At 36.0% G+C, this 19244-nt stretch overlaps 2 protein-coding genes across 2 annotated transcripts; both read right to left on the reverse strand.

The window, feature by feature from the left end:
- Positions 1 to 11832: 11832 nt before the first annotated feature.
- LOC128132977 (uncharacterized) lies at positions 11833 to 12498 on the reverse strand. Its single transcript, XM_052769999.1, has one exon. The coding sequence runs from the start codon at positions 12496 to 12498 to the stop codon at positions 11833 to 11835; it is 666 nt and encodes a 221-aa protein (XP_052625959.1).
- Positions 12499 to 17857: 5359 nt separating this feature from the next.
- LOC128132978 (uncharacterized) lies at positions 17858 to 18523 on the reverse strand. Its single transcript, XM_052770000.1, has one exon. It carries the CDS (start codon positions 18521 to 18523, stop codon positions 17858 to 17860), a length of 666 nt encoding a protein of 221 aa, XP_052625960.1.
- Between the last annotated feature and the right edge of the window lie 721 nt (positions 18524 to 19244).

Raw genomic sequence — 19244 nt, forward strand, 5'->3', positions numbered from 1 at the left:
TTTTTTTCCATTTTCTTCTCTGTTAACAGCAACATCAGCTACATTATCATTTTTTTTCCCATTTAGAATCCCACAATTACTATTTTTATGCCCATAAACTTTGCAGTGATTACAAACATCAGGCCTCCACGCATACTCTATCCTGCATTTTGATTCAACTTTTTCTCCTGTCCCAAAATCAATTGAGACCACACTTAATTCTTTCATCCATTCTGTTTCTGCTGACATTTCCACAAGAAATCGCATAAATGCTGGCCTTCCCCAATGTTCATTACACATTTTTTGAGTTATTTTATCCATAGCAATTGGTTTCCCAATCTCATTTGCAATCAAAGTAATTCCTTTGCTGTTCCAATACTCCAAAGGTACATTAAACACTTTAACCCAAACAGGAACTGAATTAATTTGTGGTTTACTCAGAACTAAACCTGGCCTCCATCTTTGAACAAACATAAGAACATTGTTAATCAGCCATGGCCTCCCTCCAGCACATTCATCATTCCTTCCTTAGAATCAAACTTAAAGAAAAAAAATCCTTCATCATTTGCCATTATATCCTTTAGCCCATATGTCTTCCACATCTTAAAAGTGAAATGATTAACAGTTGGAAACGCAAGTTTTTTCCCCACAAAAAACCCATACAAAGTAGCATGATAAGGAGCTCCACCCAACATTAAATCTGCATAAGGCAACTCAACTTTCCCCTTAGGCTTTCCATCATCTTTTGGAATTACTTTGATATTAAGATCCACTGCATTGATTGTTGATTCAACGATACGAGCATAAGATTTTTTATTGTAATCACTAACCAACTTAGCTGCAGGGGATATAACAGGTTTGGAAAAATCCATGTTCAAGAAATTTGCTCCCTGTTCCTTCTTCATATCATTACCAGAATCAACTTCCAAATTACCATTCTCATTCATAGAATCTTTCATATCTTCATCAATACAATTAGTAGGACTACTAATTGGGTTAATAGGATTATCTTCAGAGACTAAAATGGTACCTGATATAACAGGAGCAACTTGCGATAAGGGGGACTTTCCCAAAATGCCCTTAACATTTTTTTTTTCAGTTACAGCTCCAATCACTGAAGAAGACGAAGCATTCTCCATAATCTTCGAAACATTGAGAACCTTGGAGGAAATCGATTCATCAACAGGCATCTGAATCGAAACTCTATTAGCGCTAACATTTTCCTTAGAAGAAATAAATCCCTCAAGCATGTCTGATGTTACTGGAAGCATAACAAATCCTTTTTCCTCAACCATTTCATTCTTCAATTTAGACACCCCAACTGTTTTGTTTTTATTCTGTGATTCCAATTTCTTCTCATTCGCGATCGCTTTTTCAAATGCATCTAGCTCCGATTTAATGAATTCTGGATCAACATTTTCTTTTCCATACCCAGATTTGATTACTTCACGAACTCCAGCTCTCAGCACGACCTTCGACCTTTCAATTGGTGATTTCGAACTCAAATACTTCTTTTCTTCCAAAATTCTAAAAGCCTTAGATTCCATTTTTCCATTCAATCGAAGTGGCTTCTCCCCAGCATAGGGAGAAATTTCCTTGTGCACAGCTCTTCTGCCTCTTCTTTTAGCTCCAACATCAGCATCCAAATCGTCTTCATAAACTTTTAGATTATCTGGATCGGGAGGATCTGTGTAATTCATTCCGAACATCAGCATCCAAATCCCTATGCTGTGGCTTCTCACCAGCATAGGGATAAATTTCCTTGCTTCGATCTTCTTTTTGGACTTCTTTTTGAATTTCTTGTTCTTTAACTTTTTTATTTTTTTCCATTTCTTGATTATCCATATCTCTTGAATTTGCATCTTTATTGCTAACATCCATTTCTTCATTAACAGGTTTCGAACTTTTCTCCAAGGATTTAATTAAATCTACCTTTCCTTCTTCATTTATAACCACACCAGCATTGAATTTCTGGCCTTTATTGCTTTTCTTTGTTACTAACGTGAATCCATCATCATCCATTTTCTCTTTTTTTCCATTTTCTTCTCTGTTAACAGCAACATCAGCTACATTATCATTTTTTTTCCCATTTAGAATCCCACAATTACTATTTTTATGCCCATAAACTTTGCAGTGATTACAAACATCAGGCCTCCACACATACTCTATCCTGCATTTTGATTCAACTTTTTCTCCTGTCCCAAAATCAATTGAGACCACACTTAATTCTTTCATCCATTCTGTTTCTGCTGACATTTCCACAAGAAATCGCATAAATGCTGGCCTTCCCCAATGTTCATTACACATTTTTTGAGTTATTTTATCCATAGCAATTGGTTTCCCAATCTCATTTGCAATCAAAGTAATTCCTTTGCTGTTCCAATACTCCAAAGGTACATTAAACACTTTAACCCAAACAGGAACTGAATTAATTTGTGGTTTACTCAGAACTAAACCTGGCCTCCATCTTTGAACAAACATAAGAACATTGTTAATCAGCCATGGCCTCCCTCCAGCACATTCATCATTCCTTCCTTAGAATCAAACTTAAAGAAAAAAAATCCTTCATCATTTGCCATTATATCCTTTAGCCCATATGTCTTCCACATCTTAAAAGTGAAATGATTAACAGTTGGAAACGCAAGTTTTTTCCCCACAAAAAACCCATACAAAGTAGCATGATAAGGAGCTCCACCCAACATTAAATCTGCATAAGGCAACTCAACTTTCCCCTTAGGCTTTCCATCATCTTTTGGAATTACTTTGATATTAAGATCCACTGCATTGATTGTTGATTCAACGATACGAGCATAAGATTTTTTATTGTAATCACTAACCAACTTAGCTGCAGGGGATATAACAGGTTTGGAAAAATCCATGTTCAAGAAATTTGCTCCCTGTTCCTTCTTCATATCATTACCAGAATCAACTTCCAAATTACCATTCTCATTCATAGAATCTTTCATATCTTCATCAATACAATTAGTAGGACTACTAATTGGGTTAATAGGATTATCTTCAGAGACTAAAATGGTACCTGATATAACAGGAGCAACTTGCGATAAGGGGGACTTTCCCAAAATGCCCTTAACATTTTTTTTTTCAGTTACAGCTCCAATCACTGAAGAAGACGAAGCATTCTCCATAATCTTCGAAACATTGAGAACCTTGGAGGAAATCGATTCATCAACAGGCATCTGAATCGAAACTCTATTAGCGCTAACATTTTCCTTAGAAGAAATAAATCCCTCAAGCATGTCTGATGTTACTGGAAGCATAACAAATCCTTTTTCCTCAACCATTTCATTCTTCAATTTAGACACCCCAACTGTTTTGTTTTTATTCTGTGATTCCAATTTCTTCTCATTCGCGATCGCTTTTTCAAATGCATCTAGCTCCGATTTAATGAATTCTGGATCAACATTTTCTTTTCCATACCCAGATTTGATTACTTCACGAACTCCAGCTCTCAGCACGACCTTCGACCTTTCAATTGGTGATTTCGAACTCAAATACTTCTTTTCTTCCAAAATTCTAAAAGCCTTAGATTCCATTTTTCCATTCAATCGAAGTGGCTTCTCCCCAGCATAGGGAGAAATTTCCTTGTGCACAGCTCTTCTGCCTCTTCTTTTAGCTCCAACATCAGCATCCAAATCGTCTTCATAAACTTTTAGATTATCTGGATCGGGAGGATCTGTGTAATTCATTCCGAACATCAGCATCCAAATCCCTATGCTGTGGCTTCTCACCAGCATAGGGATAAATTTCCTTGCTTCGATCTTCTTTTTGGACTTCTTTTTGAATTTCTTGTTCTTTAACTTTTTTATTTTTTTCCATTTCTTGATTATCCATATCTCTTGAATTTGCATCTTTATTGCTAACATCCATTTCTTCATTAACAGGTTTCGAACTTTTCTCCAAGGATTTAATTAAATCTACCTTTCCTTCTTCATTTATAACCACACCAGCATTGAATTTCTGGCCTTTATTGCTTTTCTTTGTTACTAACGTGAATCCATCATCATCCATTTTCTCTTTTTTTCCATTTTCTTCTCTGTTAACAGCAACATCAGCTACATTATCATTTTTTTCCCATTTAGAATCCCACAATTACTATTTTTATGCCCATAAACTTTGCAGTGATTACAAACATCAGGCCTCCACGCATACTCTATCCTGCATTTTGATTCAACTTTTTCTCCTGTCCCAAAATCAATTGAGACCACACTTAATTCTTTCATCCATTCTGTTTCTGCTGACATTTCCACAAGAAATCGCATAAATGCTGGCCTTCCCCAATGTTCATTACACATTTTTTGAGTTATTTTATCCATAGCAATTGGTTTCCCAATCTCATTTGCAATCAAAGTAATTCCTTTGCTGTTCCAATACTCCAAAGGTACATTAAACACTTTAACCCAAACAGGAACTGAATTAATTTGTGGTTTACTCAGAACTAAACCTGGCCTCCATCTTTGAACAAACATAGGAACATTGTTAATCAGCCATGGCCCTCCCTCCAGCACATTCATCATTCCTTCCTTAGAATCAAACTTAAAGAAAAAAAATCCTTCATCATTTACCATTATATCCTTTAGCCCATATGTCTTCCACATCTTAAAAGTGAAATGATTAACAGTTGGAAACGTAATTTTTTTCCCCACAAAAAACCCATACAAAGTAGCATGATAAGGAGCTCCACCCAACATTAAATCTGCATAAGGCAACTCAACTTTCCCCTTAGGCTTTCCATCATCCTTTGGAATTACTTTGATATTAAGATCCACTGCAGTGATTGTTGATTCAACCATACGAGCATAAGATTTTTTATTGTAATCACTAACCAACTTAGCTGCAGGGGATATAACAGGTTTGGAAAAATCCATGTTCAAGAAATTTGCTCCCTGTTCCTTCTTCATATCATTACCAGAATCAACTTCCAAATTACCATTCTCATTCATAGAATCTTTCATATCTTCATCAATACAATTAGTAGGACTACTAATTGGGTTAATAGGATTATCTTCAGAGACTAAAATGGTACCTGATATAACAGGAGCAACTTGCGATAAGGGGGACTTTCCCAAAATGGCCTTGACATTTTTTTTTCCAGTTACAGCTCCAATCACTGAAGAAGACGAAGCATTCTCCATAATCTTCGAAACATTGAGAACCTTGGAGGAAATCGATTCATCAACAGGCATCTGAATCGAAACTCTATTAGCGCTAACATTTTCCTTAGAAGAAATAAATCCCTCAACCATGTCTGATGTTACTTGAAGCATAACAAATCCTTTTTCCTCAACCATTTCATTCTTCAATTTAGACACCCCAACTGTTTTGTTTTTATTCTGTGATTCCAATTTCTTCTCATTCGCGATCGCTTTTTCAAATGCATCTAGCTCCGATTTAATGAATTCTGGATCAACATTTTCTTTTCCATACCCAGATTTGATTACTTCACGAACTCCAGCTCTCAGCACGACCTTCGATCTTTCAATTGGTGATTTCGAACTCAAATACTTCTTTTCTTCCAGAATTCTAAAAGCCTTAGATTCCATTTTTCCTTTCAATCGAAGTGGCTTCTCCCCAGCATAGGGAGAAATTTCCTTGTGCACAGCTCTTCTGCCTCTTCTTTTAGCTCCAACATCAGCATCCAAATCGTCTTCATAAACTTTTAGATTATCTGGATCGGGAGGATCTGTGTAATTCATTCCGAACATCAGCATCCAAATCCCTATGCTGTGGCTTCTCCCCAGCATAGGGATAAATTTCCTTGCTTCGATCTTCTTTTTGGACTTCTTTTTGAATTTCTTGTTCTTTAACTTTTTTATTTTTTTCCATTTCTTGATTATCCATATCTCTTGAATTTGCATCTTTATTGCTAACATCCATTTCTTCATTAACAGGTTTCGAACTTTTCTCCAAGGATTTAATTAAATCTACCTTTCATTCTTCATTTATAACCACACCAGCATTGAATTTCTGCCCTTTATTGCTTTTCTTTGTTACTAACGTGAATCCATCATCATCCATTTTCTCTTTTTTTCCATTTTCTTCTCTGTTAAGAGCAACATCAGCTACATTATCATTTTTTTTCCCATTTAGAATCCCACAATTACTATTTTTATGCCCATAAACTTTGCAGTGATTACAAACATCAGGCCTCCACGCATACTCTATCCTGCATTTTGATTCAACTTTTTCTCCTGTCCCAAAATCAATTGAGACCACACTTAATTCTTTCATCCATTCTGTTTCTGCTGACATTTCCACAAGAAATCGCATAAATGCTGGCCTTCCCCAATGTTCATTACACATTTTTTGAGTTATTTTATCCATAGCAATTGGTTTCCCAATCTCATTTGCAATCAAAGTAATTCCTTTGCTGTTCCAATACTCCAAAGGTACATTAAACACTTTAACCCAAACAGGAACTAAATTAATTTGTGGTTTACTCAGAACTAAACCTGGCCTCCATCTTTGAACAAACATAGGAACATTGTTAATCAGCCATGGCCCTCCCTCCAGCACATTCATCATTCCTTCCTTAGAATCAAACTTAAAGAAAAAAAATCCTTCATCATTTACCATTATATCCTTTAGCCCATATGTCTTCCACATCTTAAAAGTGAAATGATTAACAGTTGGAAACGCAAGTTTTTTCCCCACAAAAAACCCATACAAAGTAGCATGATAAGGAGCTCCACCCAACATTAAATCTGCATAAGGCAACTCAACTTTCCCCTTAGGCTTTCCATCATCTTTTGGAATTACTTTGATATTAAGATCCACTGCAGTGATTGTTGATTCAACCATACGAGCATAAGATTTTTTATTGTAATCACTAACCAACTTAGCTGCAGGGGATATAACAGGTTTGGAAAAATCCACGTTCAAGAAATTTGCTCCCTGTTCCTTCTTCATATCATTACCAGAATCAACTTCCAAATTACCATTCTCATTCATAGAATCTTTCATATCTTCATCAATACAATTAGTAGGACTACTAATTGGGTTAATAGGATTATCTTCAGAGACTAAAATGGTACCTGATATAACAGGAGCAACTTGCGATAAGGGGGACTTTCCCAAAATGCCCTTGACATTTTTTTTTTTCAGTTACAGCTCCAATCACTGAAGAAGACAAAGCATTCTCCATAATCTTCGAAACATTGAGAACCTTGGAGGAAATCGATTCATCAACAGGCATCTGAATCGAAACTCTATTAGCGCTAACATTTTCCTTAGAAGAAATAAATCCCTCAAGCATGTCTGATGTTACTGGAAGCATAACAAATCCTTTTTCCTCAACCATTTCATTCTTCAATTTAGACACCCCAACTGTTTTGTTTTTATTCTGTGATTCCAATTTCTTCTCATTCGCGATCGCTTTTTCAAATGCATCTACCTCCAATTTAATGAATTCTGGATCAACATTTTCTTTTCCATACCCAGATTTGATTACTTCACGAACTCCAGCTCTCAGCACGACCTTCGATCTTTCAATTGGTGATTTCGAACTCAAATACTTCTTTTCTTCCAGAATTCTAAAAGCCTTAGATTCCATTTTTCCTTTCAATCGAAGTGGCTTCTCCCCAGCATAGGGAGAAATTTCCTTGTGCACAGCTCTTCTGCCTCTTCTTTTAGCTCCAACATCAGCATCCAAATCGTCTTCATAAACTTTTAGATTATCTGGATCGGGAGGATCTGTGTAATTCATTGCGAACATCAGCATCCAAATCCCTATGCTGTGGCTTCTCCCCAGCATAGGGATAAATTTCCTTGCTTCGATCTTCTTTTTGGACTTCTTTTTGAATTTCTTGTTCTTTAACTTTTTTATTTTTTTCCATTTCTTGATTATCCATATCTCTTGAATTTGCATCTTTATTGCTAACATCCATTTCTTCATTAACAGGTTTCGAACTTTTCTCCAAGGATTTAATTAAATCTACCTTTCCTTCTTCATTTATAACCACACCAGCATTGAATTTCTGCCCTTTATTGCTTTTCTTTGTTACTAACGTGAATCCATCATCATCCATTTTCTCTTTTTTTCCATTTTCTTCTCTGTTAACAGCAACATCAGCTACATTATCATTTTTTTTCCCATTTAGAATCCCACAATTACTATTTTTATGCCCATAAACTTTGCAGTGATTACAAACATCAGGCCTCCACGCATACTCTATCCTGCATTTTGATTCAACTTTTTCTCCTGTCCCAAAATCAATTGAGACCACACTTAATTCTTTCATCCATTCTGTTTCTGCTGACATTTCCACAAGAAATCGCATAAATGCTGGCCTTCCCCAATGTTCATTACACATTTTTTAAGTTATTTTATCCATAGCAATTGGTTTCCCAATCTCATTTGCAATCAAAGTAATTCCTTTGCTGTTCCAATACTCCAAAGGTACATTAAACACTTTAACCCAAACAGGAACTGAATTAATTTGTGGTTTACTCAGAACTAAACCTGGCCTCCATCTTTGAACAAACATAGGAACATTGTTAATCAGCCATGGCCCTCCCTCCAGCACATTCATCATTCCTTCCTTAGAATCAAACTTAAAGAAAAAAAATCCTTCATCATTTACCATTATATCCTTTAGCCCATATGTCTTCCACATCTTAAAAGTGAAATGATTAACAGTTGGAAACGCAAGTTTTTTCCCCACAAAAAACCCATACAAAGTAGCATGATAAGGAGCTCCACCCAACATTAAATCTGCATAAGGCAACTTAACTTTCCCCTTAGGCTTTCCATCATCTTTTGGAATTACTTTGATATTAAGATCCACTGCAGTGATTGTTGATTCAACCATACGAGCATAAGATTTTTTATTGTAATCACTAACCAACTTAGCTGCAGGGGATATAACAGGTTTGGAAAAATCCACGTTCAAGAAATTTGCTCCCTGTTCCTTCTTCATATCATTACCAGAATCAACTTCCAAATTACCATTCTCATTCATAGAATCTTTCATATCTTCATCAATACAATTAGTAGGACTACTAATTGGGTTAATAGGATTATCTTCAGAGACTAAAATGGTACCTGATATAACAGGAGCAACTTGCGATAAGAGGGACTTTCCCAAAATGCCCTTGACATTTTTTTTTCAGTTACAGCTCCAATCACTGAAGAAGACGAAGCATTCTCCATAATCTTCGAAACATTGAGAACCTTGGAGGAAATCGATTCATCAACAGGCATCTGAATCGAAACTCAATTAGCGCTAACATTTTCCTTAGAAGAAATAAATCCCTCAAGCATGTCTGATGTTACTGGAAGCATAACAAATCCTTTTTCCTCAACCATTTCATTCTTCAATTTAGACACCCCAATTGTTTTGTTTTTATTCTGTGATTCCAATTTCTTCTCATTCGCGATCGCTTTTTCAAATGCATCTAGCTCCGATTTAATGAATTCTGGATCAACATTTTCTTTTCCATACCCAGATTTGATTACTTCACGAACTCCAGATCTCAGCACGACCTTCGATCTTTCAATTGGTGATTTCGAACTCAAATACTTCTTTTCTTCCAGAATTCTAAAAGCCTTAGATTCCATTTTTCCTTTCAATCGAAGTGGCTTCTCCCCAGCATAGGGAGAAATTTCCTTGTGCACAGCTCTTCTGCCTCTTCTTTTAGCTCCAACATCAGCATCCAAATCGTCTTCATAAACTTTTAGATTATCTGGATCGGGAGGATCTGTGTAATTCATTCCGAACATCAGCATCCAAATCCCTATGCTGTGGCTTCTCACCAGCATAGGGATAAATTTCCTTGCTTCGATCTTCTTTTTGGACTTCTTTTTGAATTTCTTGTTCTTTAACTTTTTTATTTTTTTCCATTTCTTGATTATCCATATCTCTTGAATTTGCATCTTTATTGCTAACATCCATTTCTTCATTAACAGGTTTCGAACTTTTCTCCAAGGATTTAATTAAATCTACCTTTCCTTCTTCATTTATAACCACAGCAGCATTGAATTTCTGCCCTTTATTGCTTTTCTTTGTTACTAACGTGAATCCATCATCATCCATTTTCTCTTTTTTTCCATTTTCTTCTCTGTTAAGAGCAACATCAGCTACATTATCATTTTTTTTCCCATTTAGAATCCCACAATTACTATTTTTATGCCCATAAACTTTGCAGTGATTACAAACATCAGGCCTCCACGCATACTCTATCCTGCATTTTGATTCAACTTTTTCTCCTATCCCAAAATCAATTGAGACCACACTTAATTCTTTCATCCATTCTGTTTCTGCTGACATTTCCACAAGAAATCGCATAAATGCTGGCCTTCCCCAATGTTCATTACACATTTTTTGAGTTATTTTATCCATAGCAATTGGTTTCCTAATCTCATTTGCAATCAAAGTAATTCCTTTGCTGTTCCAATACTCCAAAGGTACATTAAACACTTTAACCCAAACAGGAACTGAATTAATTTGTGGTTTACTCAGAACTAAACCTGGCCTCCATCTTTGAACAAACATAGTAACATTGTTAATCAGCCATGGCCCTCCCTCCAGCACATTCATCATTCCTTCCTTAGAATCAAACTTAAAGAAAAAAAATCCTTCATCATTTACCATTATATCCTTTAGCCCATATGTCTTCCACATCTTAAAAGTGAAATGATTAACAGTTGGAAACGCAAGTTTTTTCCCCACAAAAAACCCATACAAAGTAGCATGATAAGGAGCTCCACCCAACATTAAATCTGCATAAGGCAACTCAACTTTCCCCTTAGGCTTTCCATCATCTTTTGGAATTACTTTGATATTAAGATCCACTGCAGTGATTGTTGATTCAACCATACGAGCATAAGATTTTTTATTGTAATCACTAACCAACTTAGCTGCAGGGGATATAACAGGTTTGGAAAAATCCATGTTCAAGAAATTTGCTCCCTGTTCCTTCTTCATATCATTACCAGAATCAACTTCCAAATTACCATTCTCATTCATAGAATCTTTCATATCTTCATCAATACAATTAGTAGGACTACTAATTGGGTTAATAGGATTATCTTCAGAGACTAAAATGGTACCTGATATAACAGGAGCAACTTGCGATAAGGGGGACTTTCCCAAAATGCCCTTGACATTTTTTTTTCAGTTACAGCTCCAATCACTGAAGAAGACGAAGCATTCTCCATAATCTTCGAAACATTGAGAACCTTGGAGGAAATCGATTCATCAACAGGCATCTGAATCGAAACTCTATTAGCGCTAACATTTTCCTTAGAAGAAATAAATCCCTCAAGCATGTCTGATGTTACTGGAAGCATAACAAATCCTTTTTCCTCAACCATTTCATTCTTCAATTTAGACACCCCAACTGTTTTGTTTTTATTCTGTGATTCCAATTTCTTCTCATTCGCGATCGCTTTTTCAAATGCATCTAGCTCCGATTTAATGAATTTTGGATCAACATTTTCTTTTCCATACCCAGATTTGATTACTTCACGAACTCCAGCTCTCAGCACGACCTTCGATCTTTCAATTGGTGATTTCGAACTCAAATACTTCTTTTCTTCCAGAATTCTAAAAGCCTTAGATTCCATTTTTCCTTTCAATCGAAGTGGCTTCTCCCCAGCATAGGGAGAAATTTCCTTGTGCACAGCTCTTCTGCCTCTTCTTTTAGCTCCAACATCAGCATCCAAATCGTCTTCATAAACTTTTAGATTATCTGGATCGGGAGGATCTGTGTAATTCATTCCGAACATCAGCATCCAAATCCCTATGCTGTGGCTTCTCCCCAGCATAGGGATAAATTTCCTTGCTTCGATCTTCTTTTTGGACTTCTTTTTGAATTTCTTGTTCTTTAACTTTTTTATTTTTTTTCCATTTCTTGATTATCCATATCTCTTGAATTTGCATCTTTATTGCTAACATCCATTTCTTCATTAACAGGTTTCGAACTTTTCTCCAAGGATTTAATTAAATCTACCTTTCCTTCTTCATTTATAACCACACCAGCATTGAATTTCTGCCCTTTATTGCTTTTCTTTGTTACTAACGTGAATCCATCATCATCCATTTTCTCTTTTTTTCCATTTTCTTCTCTGTTAACAGCAACATCAGCTACATTATCATTTTTTTTCCCATTTAGAATCCCACAATTACTATTTTTATGCCCATAAACTTTGCAGTGATTACAAACATCAGGCCTCCACGCATACTCTATCCTGCATTTTGATTCAACTTTTTCTCCTGTCCCAAAATCAATTGAGACCACACTTAATTCTTTCATCCATTCTGTTTCTGCTGACATTTCCACAAGAAATCGCATAAATGCTGGCCTTCCCCAATGTTCATTACACATTTTTTGAGTTATTTTATCCATAGCAATTGGTTTCCCAATCTCATTTGCAATCAAAGTAATTCCTTTGCTGTTCCAATACTCCAAAGGTACATTAAACACTTTAACCCAAACAGGAACTGAATTAATTTGTGGTTTACTCAGAACTAAACCTGGCCTCCATCTTTGAACAAACATAGGAACATTGTTAATCAGCTATGGCCCTCCCTCCAGCACATTCATCATTCCTTCCTTAGAATCAAACTTAAAGAAAAAAAATCCTTCATCATTTACCATTATATCCTTTAGCCCATATGTCTTCCACATCTTAAAAGTGAAATGATTAACAGTTGGAAACGCAAGTTTTTTCCCCACAAAAAACCCATACAAAGTAGCATGATAAGGAGCTCCACCCAACATTAAATCTGCATAAGGCAACTCAACTTTCCCCTTAGGCTTTCCATCATCTTTTGGAATTACTTTGATATTAAGATCCACTGCAGTGATTGTTGATTCAACCATACGAGCATAAGATTTTTTATTGTAATCACTAACCAACTTAGCTGCAGGGGATATAACAGGTTTGGAAAAATCCACGTTCAAGAAATTTGCTCCCTGTTCCTTCTTCATATCATTACCAGAATCAACTTCCAAATTACCATTCTCATTCATAGAATCTTTCATATCTTCATCAATACAATTAGTAGGACTACTAATTGGGTTAATAGGATTATCTTCAGAGACTAAAATGGTACCTGATATAACAGGAGCAACTTGCGATAAGGGGGACTTTCCCAAAATGCCCTTGACATTTTTTTTTTCAGTTACAGCTCCAATCACTGAAGAAGACGAAGCATTCTCCATAATCTTCGAAACATTGAGAACCTTGGAGGAAATCGATTCATCAACAGGCATCTGAATCGAAACTCTATTAGCGCTAACATTTTCCTTAGAAGAAATAAATCCCTCAAGCATGTCTGATGTTACTGGAAGCATAACAAATCCTTTTTCCTCAACCATTTCATTCTTCAATTTAGACACCCCAACTGTTTTGTTTTTATTCTGTGATTCCAATTTCTTCTCATTCGCGATCGCTTTTTCAAATGCATCTAGCTCCGATTTAATGAATTCTGGATCAACATTTTCTTTTCCATACCCAGATTTGATTACTTCACGAACTCCAGCTCTCAGCACGACCTTCGATCTTTCAATTGGTGATTTCGAACTCAAATACTTCTTTTCTTCCAGAATTCTAAAAGCCTTAGATTCCATTTTTCCTTTCAATCGAAGTGGCTTCTCCCCAGCATAGGGAGAAATTTCCTTGTGCACAGCTCTTCTGCCTCTTCTTTTAGCTCCAACATCAGCATCCAAATCGTCTTCATAAACTTTTAGATTATCTGGATCGGGAGGATCTGTGTAATTCATTCCGAACATCAGCATCCAAATCCCTATGCTGTGGCTTCTCCCCAGCATAGGGATAAATTTCCTTGCTTCGATCTTCTTTTTGGACTTCTTTTTGAATTTCTTGTTCTTTAACTTTTTTATTTTTTTCCATTTCTTGATTATCCATATCTCTTGAATTTGCATCTTTATTGCTAACATCCATTTCTTCATTAACAGGTTTCGAACTTTTCTCCAAGGATTTAATTAAATCTACCTTTCCTTCTTCATTTATAACCACACCAGCATTGAATTTCTGGCCTTTATTGCTTTTCTTTGTTACTAACGTGAATCCATCATCATCCATTTTCTCTTTTTTTCCATTTTCTTCTCTGTTAACAGCAACATCAGCTACATTATCATTTTTTTTCCCATTTAGAATCCCACAATTACTATTTTTATGCCCATAAACTTTGCAGTGATTACAAACATCAGGCCTCCACGCATACTCTATCCTGCATTTTGATTCAACTTTTTCTCCTGTCCCAAAATCAATTGAGACCACACTTAATTCTTTCATCCATTCTGTTTCTGCTGACATTTCCACAAGAAATCGCATAAATGCTGGCCTTCCCCAATGTTCATTACACATTTTTTGAGTTATTTTATCCATAGCAATTGGTTTCCCAATCTCATTTGCAATCAAAGTAATTCCTTTGCTGTTCCAATACTCCAAAGGTACATTAAACACTTTAACCCAAACAGGAACTGAATTAATTTGTGGTTTACTCAGAACTAAACCTGGCCTCCATCTTTGAACAAACATAGGAACATTGTTAATCAGCCATGGCCCTCCCTCCAGCACATTCATCATTCCTTCCTTAGAATCAAACTTAAAGAAAAAAAATCCTTCATCATTTACCATTATATCCTTTAGCCCATATGTCTTCCACATCTTAAAAGTGAAATGATTAACAGTTGGAAACGCAAGTTTTTTCCCCACAAAAAACCCATACAAAGTAGCATGATAAGGAGCTCCACCCAACATTAAATCTGCATAAGGCAACTCAACTTTCCCCTTAGGCTTTCCATCATCTTTTGGAATTACTTTGATATTAAGATCCACTGCAGTGATTGTTGATTCAACCATACGAGCATAAGATTTTTTATTGTAATCACTAACCAACTTAGCTGCAGGGGATATAACAGGTTTGGAAAAATCCACGTTCAAGAAATTTGCTCCCTGTTCCTTCTTCATATCATTACCAGAATCAACTTCCAAATTACCATTCTCATTCATAGAATCTTTCATATCTTCATCAATACAATTAGTAGGACTACTAATTGGGTTAATAGGATTATCTTCAGAGACTAAAATGGTACCTGATATAACAGGAGCAACTTGCGATAAGGGGGACTTTCCCAAAATGCCCTTGACATTTTTTTTTTCAGTTACAGCTCCAATCACTGAAGAAGACGAAGCATTCTCCATAATCTTCGAAACATTGAGAACCTTGGAGGAAATCGATTCATCAACAGGCATCTGAATCGAAACTCTATTAGCGCTAACATTTTCCTTAGAAGAAATAAATCCCTCAAGCATGTCTGATGTTACTGGAAGCATAACAAATCCTTTTTCCTCAACCATTTCATTCTTCAATTTAGACACCCCAACTGTTTTGTTTTTATTCTGTGATTCCAATTTCTTCTCATTCGCGATCGCTTTTTCAAATGCATCTAGCTCCGATTTAATGAATTCTGGATCAACATTTTCTTTTCCATACCCAGATTTGATTACTTCACGAACTCCAGCTCTCAGCACGACCTTCGATCTTTCAATTGGTGATTTCGAACTCAAATACTTCTTTTCTTCCAGAATTCTAAAAGCCTTAGATTCCATTTTTCCTTTCAATCGAAGTGGCTTCTCCCCAGCATAGGGAGAAATTTCCTTGTGCACAGCTCTTCTGCCTCTTCTTTTAGCTCCAACATCAGCATCCAAATCGTCTTCATAAACTTTTAGATTATCTGGATCGGGAGGATCTGTGTAATTCATTCCGAACATCAGCATCCAAATCCCTATGCTGTGGCTTCTCCCCAGCATAGGGATAAATTTCCTTGCTTCGATCTTCTTTTTGGACTTCTTTTTGAATTTCTTGTTCTTTAACTTTTTTATTTTTTTTCCATTTCTTGATTATCCATATCTCTTGAATTTGCATCTTTATTGCTAACATCCATTTCTTCATTAACAGGTTTCGAACTTTTCTCCAAGGATTTAATTAAATCTACCTTTCCTTCTTCATTTATAACCACACCAGCATTGAATTTCTGCCCTTTATTGCTTTTCTTTGTTACTAACGTGAATCCATCATCATCCATTTTCTCTTTTTTTCCATTTTCTTCTCTGTTAACAGCAACATCAGCTACATTATCATTTTTTTTCCCATTTAGAATCCCACAATTACTATTTTTATGCCCATAAACTTTGCAGTGATTACAAACATCAGGCCTCCACGCATACTCTATCCTGCATTTTGATTCAACTTTTTCTCCTGTCCCAAAATCAATTGAGACCACACTTAATTCTTTCATCCATTCTGTTTCTGCTGACATTTCCACAAGAAATCGCATAAATGCTGGCCTTCCCCAATGTTCATTACACATTTTTTGAGTTATTTTATCCATAGCAATTGGTTTCCCAATCTCATTTGCAATCAAAGTAATTCCTTTGCTGTTCCAATACTCCAAAGGTACATTAAACACTTTAACCCAAACAGGAACTGAATTAATTTGTGGTTTACTCAGAACTAAACCTGGCCTCCATCTTTGAACAAACATAGGAACATTGTTAATCAGCCATGGCCCTCCCTCCAGCACATTCATCATTCCTTCCTTAGAATCAAACTTAAAGAAAAAAAATCCTTCATCATTTACCATTATATCCTTTAGCCCATATGTCTTCCACATCTTAAAAGTGAAATGATTAACAGTTGGAAACGCAAGTTTTTTCCCCACAAAAAACCCATACAAAGTAGCATGATAAGGAGCTCCACCCAACATTAAATCTGCATAAGGCAACTCAACTTTCCCCTTAGGCTTTCCATCATCTTTTGGAATTACTTTGATATTAAGATCCACTGCAGTGATTGTTGATTCAACCATACGAGCATAAGATTTTTTATTGTAATCACTAACCAACTTAGCTGCAGGGGATATAACAGGTTTGGAAAAATCCACGTTCAAGAAATTTGCTCCCTGTTCCTTCTTCATATCATTACCAGAATCAACTTCCAAATTACCATTCTCATTCATAGAATCTTTCATATCTTCATCAATACAATTAGTAGGACTACTAATTGGGTTAATAGGATTATCTTCAGAGACTAAAATGGTACCTGATATAACAGGAGCAACTTGCGATAAGGGGGACTTTCCCAAAATGCCCTTGACATTTTTTTTTCAGTTACAGCTCCAATCACTGAAGAAGACGAAGCATTCTCCATAATCTTCGAAACATTGAGAACCTTGGAGGAAATCGATTCATCAACAGGCATCTGAATCGAAACTCTATTAGCGCTAACATTTTCCTTAGAAGAAATAAATCCCTCAAGCATGTCTGATGTTACTGGAAGCATAACAAATCCTTTTTCCTCAACCATTTCATTCTTCAATTTAGACACCCCAACTGTTTTGTTTTTATTCTGTGATTCCAATTTCTTCTCATTCGCGATCGCTTTTTCAAATGCATCTAGCTCCGATTTAATGAATTCTGGATCAACATTTTCTTTTCCATACCCAGATTTGATTACTTCACGAACTCCAGCTCTCAGCACGACCTTCGATCTTTCAATTGGTGATTTCGAACTCAAATACTTCTTTTCTTCCAGAATTCTAAAAGCCTTAGATTCCATTTTTCCTTTCAATCGAAGTGGCTTCTCCCCAGCATAGGGAGAAATTTCCTTGTGCACAGCTCTTCTGCCTCTTCTTTTAGCTCCAACATCAGCATCCAAATCGTCTTCATAAACTTTTAGATTATCTGGATCGGGAGGATCTGTGTAATTCATTCCGAACATCAGCATCCAAATCCCTATGCTGTGGCTTCTCCCCAGCATAGGGATAAATTTCCTTGCTTCGATCTTCTTTTTGGACTTCTTTTTGAATTTCTTGTTCTTTAACTTTTTTATTTTTTTTCCATTTCTTGATTATCCATATCTCTTGAATTTGCATCTTTATTGCTAACATCCATTTCTTCATTAACAGGTTTCGAACTTTTCTCCAAGGATTTAATTAAATCTACCTTTCCTTCTTCATTTATAACCACACCAGCATTGAATTTCTGGCCTTTATTGCTTTTCTTTGTTACTAACGTGAATCCATCATCATCCATTTTCTCTTTTTTTCCATTTTCTTCTCTGTTAACAGCAACATCAGCTACATTATCATTTTTTTTCCCATTTAGAATCCCACAATTACTATTTTTATGCCCATAAACTTTGCAGTGATTACAAACATCAGGCCTCCACGCATACTCTATCCTGCATTTTGATTCAACTTTTTCTCCTGTCCCAAAATCAATTGAGACCACACTTAATTCTTTCATCCATTCTGTTTCTGCTGACATTTCCACAAGAAATCGCATAAATGCTGGCCTTCCCCAATGTTCATTACACATTTTTTGAGTTATTTTATCCATAGCAATTGGTTTCCCAATCTCATTTGCAATCAAAGTAATTCCTTTGCTGTTCCAATACTCCAAAGGTACATTAAACACTTTAACCCAAACAGGAACTGAATTAATTTGTGGTTTACTCAGAACTAAACCTGGCCTCCATCTTTGAACAAACATAGGAACATTGTTAATCAGCTATGGCCCTCCCTCCAGCACATTCATCATTCCTTCCTTAGAATCAAACTTAAAGAAAAAAAATCCTTCATCATTTACCATTATATCCTTTAGCCCATATGTCTTCCACATCTTAAAAGTGAAATGATTAACAGTTGGAAACGCAAGTTTTTTCCCCACAAAAAACCCATACAAAGTAGCATGATAAGGAGCTCCACCCAACATTAAATCTGCATAAGGCAACTCAACTTTCCCCTTAGGCTTTCCATCATCTTTTGGAATTACTTTGATATTAAGATCCACTGCAGTGATTGTTGATTCAACCATACGAGCATAAGATTTTTTATTGTAATCACTAACCAACTTAGCTGCAGGGGATATAACAGGTTTGGAAAAATCCACGTTCAAGAAATTTGCTCCCTGTTCCTTCTTCATATCATTACCAGAATCAACTTCCAAATTACCATTCTCATTCATAGAATCTTTCATATCTTCATCAATACAATTAGTAGGACTACTAATTGGGTTAATAGGATTATCTTCAGAGACTAAAATGGTACCTGATATAACAGGAGCAACTTGCGATAAGGGGGACTTTCCCAAAATGCCCTTGACATTTTTTTTTTCAGTTACAGCTCCAATCACTGAAGAAGACGAAGCATTCTCCATAATCTTCGAAACATTGAGAACCTTGGAGGAAATCGATTCATCAACAGGCATCTGA

This window comes from Lactuca sativa, chromosome 3 (assembly GCF_002870075.4).
Source record: "Lactuca sativa cultivar Salinas chromosome 3, Lsat_Salinas_v11, whole genome shotgun sequence".
Taxonomy (NCBI): Eukaryota; Viridiplantae; Streptophyta; class Magnoliopsida; order Asterales; family Asteraceae; genus Lactuca; species Lactuca sativa.